This window comes from Triticum dicoccoides, chromosome 2A, assembly GCF_002162155.2.
Source record: "Triticum dicoccoides isolate Atlit2015 ecotype Zavitan chromosome 2A, WEW_v2.0, whole genome shotgun sequence".
NCBI lineage: Eukaryota > Viridiplantae > Streptophyta > Magnoliopsida > Poales > Poaceae > Triticum > Triticum dicoccoides.
This window is the reverse complement of record NC_041382.1, coordinates 757,662,964-757,666,392: the sequence shown is the minus strand read 5'-3', so window position 1 is coordinate 757,666,392 and position 3,429 is coordinate 757,662,964. Positions and strand designations below refer to the sequence as shown.

The 3,429-nt window shown below is 44.4% G+C and overlaps 1 protein-coding gene across 2 annotated transcripts in view; it reads right to left on the bottom strand.

Annotated features, from left to right (window-relative positions):
- The window catches only part of LOC119357007 (tuberculostearic acid methyltransferase UfaA1-like), a 14,202-nt gene extending 12,286 nt beyond the window's left edge, over positions 1-1,916 (bottom strand). Inside the window, exon 1 of one of the 2 annotated variants that reach the window (XM_037623991.1) lies at positions 1,696-1,916. In XM_037623991.1, the coding sequence (XP_037479888.1) occupies positions 1,696-1,890 (195 nt within the window). In that variant the 5' untranslated portion in view covers positions 1,891-1,916. The remainder of the gene's footprint in view (positions 1-1,695) is intronic. The other variant, XM_037623992.1, reaches the window with a different exon arrangement.
- Between the last annotated feature and the right edge of the window lie 1,513 nt (positions 1,917-3,429).

Here is a 3,429-nt window from a genome sequence, read left to right as displayed (position 1 = left end):
AGGAGGGGTAAGGAAATCCTCCAACCCTTGCTAATGCTTTGTGTGGGAGCCATAGGTAGGCGAAACTTGGTACCGACCTAAAAGTTTCGACCCATAAACTGCGAGTATAAAAAGTAGGCACACACATGCACTCACACCACCACACATTTAGACAACACCTACTAAAGCGAATAATGGCCTTCGAGCACGGCCACATTACGCCCTTTTCTTAAAAGTTAAAAAAAGATTTTTACGGCTTGAAATTTCCCAAAATTTGTGTACATGCATATATAGAAGTCTGCTATAGCCGTACAAAATTTCATCAATATACGTGCATGCATCTGAGATATATAAAAATACCTGTAGAAAATGGGCTTTTTTGTCGATTTTGGGCCAGAATTTTGTCTATTTTGCATAATGCATAAGATGTTTTAACTTTTTTTTGAATTGGGTGTATATAGGAGCATTTTAGTAGGCGCAGCTGTTCTGATCCCGTGCTCACATGAGCTCAGGTGAACAGTAAAATAAAAAAAGAAAACAAATAAAAAGATTCAGAATTTTTTTTTTGTGTTGAAACTTTGACAAATGTTTCCATAGGTTGCAAAATTTCATCACCATATGACATTCGTGGAAAATGTGACAAAAAGAAACAAAATCGAAGCTCCAAAATGTTATTTTCAAACGCATTTTGGAGTATTGATTTTTTTGCCACATTTTACACGAATGTCATCTGGTGATGACATTTTCAAGCTATAAAAACATTTGTCAAAGTTTTACACAAAAAAGTCAGAATTTTTTATTTTTATTTATTTTACTGTTCACCAGAGCTCATGTGAGCTCGGGATTAGAAAATCACTTTCACATTTTAGTGTGTTCTTTTACTCATTCTCATTCCATATGCAGTGTATGTTGAAATATCCAAAATATCTTATAACTTGAAACGGAGGTGGTATTATTTGAACGGAAATTAACAAGTACTTAGACCACATACATGCGTACTCGTGTAAAACAATTATTATTTTTAACTTTTAATCACCATTTTTAGGTGTTCAAAAAAACATGCTCCAATGCTTCATGCTCCAAAAGTCCGTTTTTTTACTATACTAAAGATAGGACAAACTTTTAGGCGTTGTGCTATGTGGTCGATGATTATTGTCTGACGTGTGTGCGACGCACAACTTGCATCGCCCAACTTAGTTCGATTCAACTATTGTACACATGTTGTACAAAAAGTGTCGGATGCTCAGTCATTCCGAAACTTTTAGTATATACTCCCTCCGTCTCATAATATAAAAATATTTTTGACAATAGACTAGTGTAAAAAACGCTCTTATATTACAGGACAGAGGGAGTATTATACTTCAAAATTTTCTTATATTCCTCCAAAAGCATAGTGTTTTCTACCCTTTAATAACATAGCAATTTTGAAGAGCATTCTAGACCGTTCTCGTAGTGACAAAAAACATTTCTTTCACCAAGTGTCGTAATGATTTCTTCTCCCCGAGCAACGGAGCAATTTTTCACAAGCATGGCGAACATTGTCGCTGCGACAGATGGTCTATATTGAGAACATTTGGCTGAGTCTCATGCTGCTAGCACATGACACGGCCTCAGCCATGGAATCAGCCATGCATGCAATCTCAAGACCAAGGGGCGAGTAGAACGGGAAGCTGCAGAGCAAGATGCATGAGCAATGAGCATAGCTCTTCTACGGACCTGGTTGAAGACCATGAAGCCGAGGTCGAGCTTGACGCAGCCGGCCCCGTCATCGACGGCCACCGTCCTGGCGTCTCCGCCGAGGCTGGCCTCCTCCTCGTACAGGGTCACGCGCACGCCGTCTCCGCCGCTGGCGGCAAGCTCGTGCGCCGCCGCCAGCCCACTCACCCCGCCACCAACCACCGCCACCCTCATTCTGCTCGGTGTCTATGCTCCTGCTATCCCGCTCGCTCTGCACTGCTCTCTCGCCCGACCCCCTCTATTTAAAGCTGGAGCGGCTGCTGGAGCGCGCGTCACAACTTGCAGAATATTTCTCGTAGTACTAGTACGTCTCACAGAAGGAATGAATTCTCATACCGAAAACGGTAAATCGGCATCATATCTTACGTCCGAGGGCGCGTTACCATCGGCCGTCCGTCCTTAGGTCGACCAACCACCTCTCTCTAAAGGCCATAGCCGTTGTGTTTATTACACTTGTACTCCCTCCGATAAATCAATATAAAAGCATTTAAAATACTAAAATAGTGATCTAAACACTCTTATATTAGTTTACAGAGGAAGTACCACTCAGTATTATTGTTTTGTTGTAGAAAATGGGATTGGTCACATAAGCTCCAGCGTTGTGATCTTCACTGACTGAGGACGCATCTTTGTTCACGCGCCTTTGTGATGCAATGCAACCGGTGCAGCCGGCGACCGAAAACACACTCTACAGGGTTTTCAAGACTAGAAATAATTTGGCACAACTAAAGGGTTCCACACCCCTCCCCACCCTCCTCCACCACCGGGCACAGCCCGCGCGACGTGACAGCGGCGGGGCTCCCGCTGGTTGTCGCCGGGCGTGGCAGTGGTGGCGCCCGTGCCCGCTCCCACTCCTTCTACTACGATGGTGCATGGCGGCGGCGGCCAGAGGTGCGACGGCGGCAGGTGGCGGGGCGGGCTCGATCTAGTCCCGCATGGGCCTGGGGAGCCCGATCTCGCACCCCTATTGCTTCATGTCCGTGGCATCGACGGTCTGCGGCTCTGCCCCCATCACTTGGGCTCCGGGGCGGCGGCCCCAGACATGGGGGCGAGGGCCTCCTCCTTCCGCCAGAGGTGGGCATCGAGATATGGTTGATCTTGGGATCCCATGTTTCGCCAAAAAATCTTCCAGGCGATGGCCCTAGTGATCTTCACGTGAAGTCACTGTTCTACCTGTGATCAATCCTCTTGGGTTTGGCCATCGGTGAGTTCCGGAATTCTCCTTCGAAGGAAAGCAAGGAGTGGCGTATATGGCGCTCTTTGGCATCTTGATGGTGAAGGAAATATGCCCTATAGGCAATAATAAAGTTATTATTTATTTCCTTATATCATGATAAATGTTTATTATTCATGCTAGAATTGTATTAACTGAAAACATAACACATGTGTGAATACATAGACAAACAGAGTGTCACTAGTATGCCTCTACTTGACTAGCTCGTTGATCGTAGATGGTTATGTTTCCATACCATAGACATGAGTTGTCATTTGATTAACGGGATCACATCATTAGGAGAATGATGTGATTGACATGACCCATTCCGTTAGCTTAGCACCCGATCGTTTAGTATGTTGCTATTGCTTTCTTCATGACTTATACATGTTCCTATGACTATGAAATTATGCAACTCCCGTTTACCGTAGGAACACTTTGTGTGCTACCAAACGTCACAACGTAACTGGGTGATTATAAAGGTGCTCTACAGGTGTCTC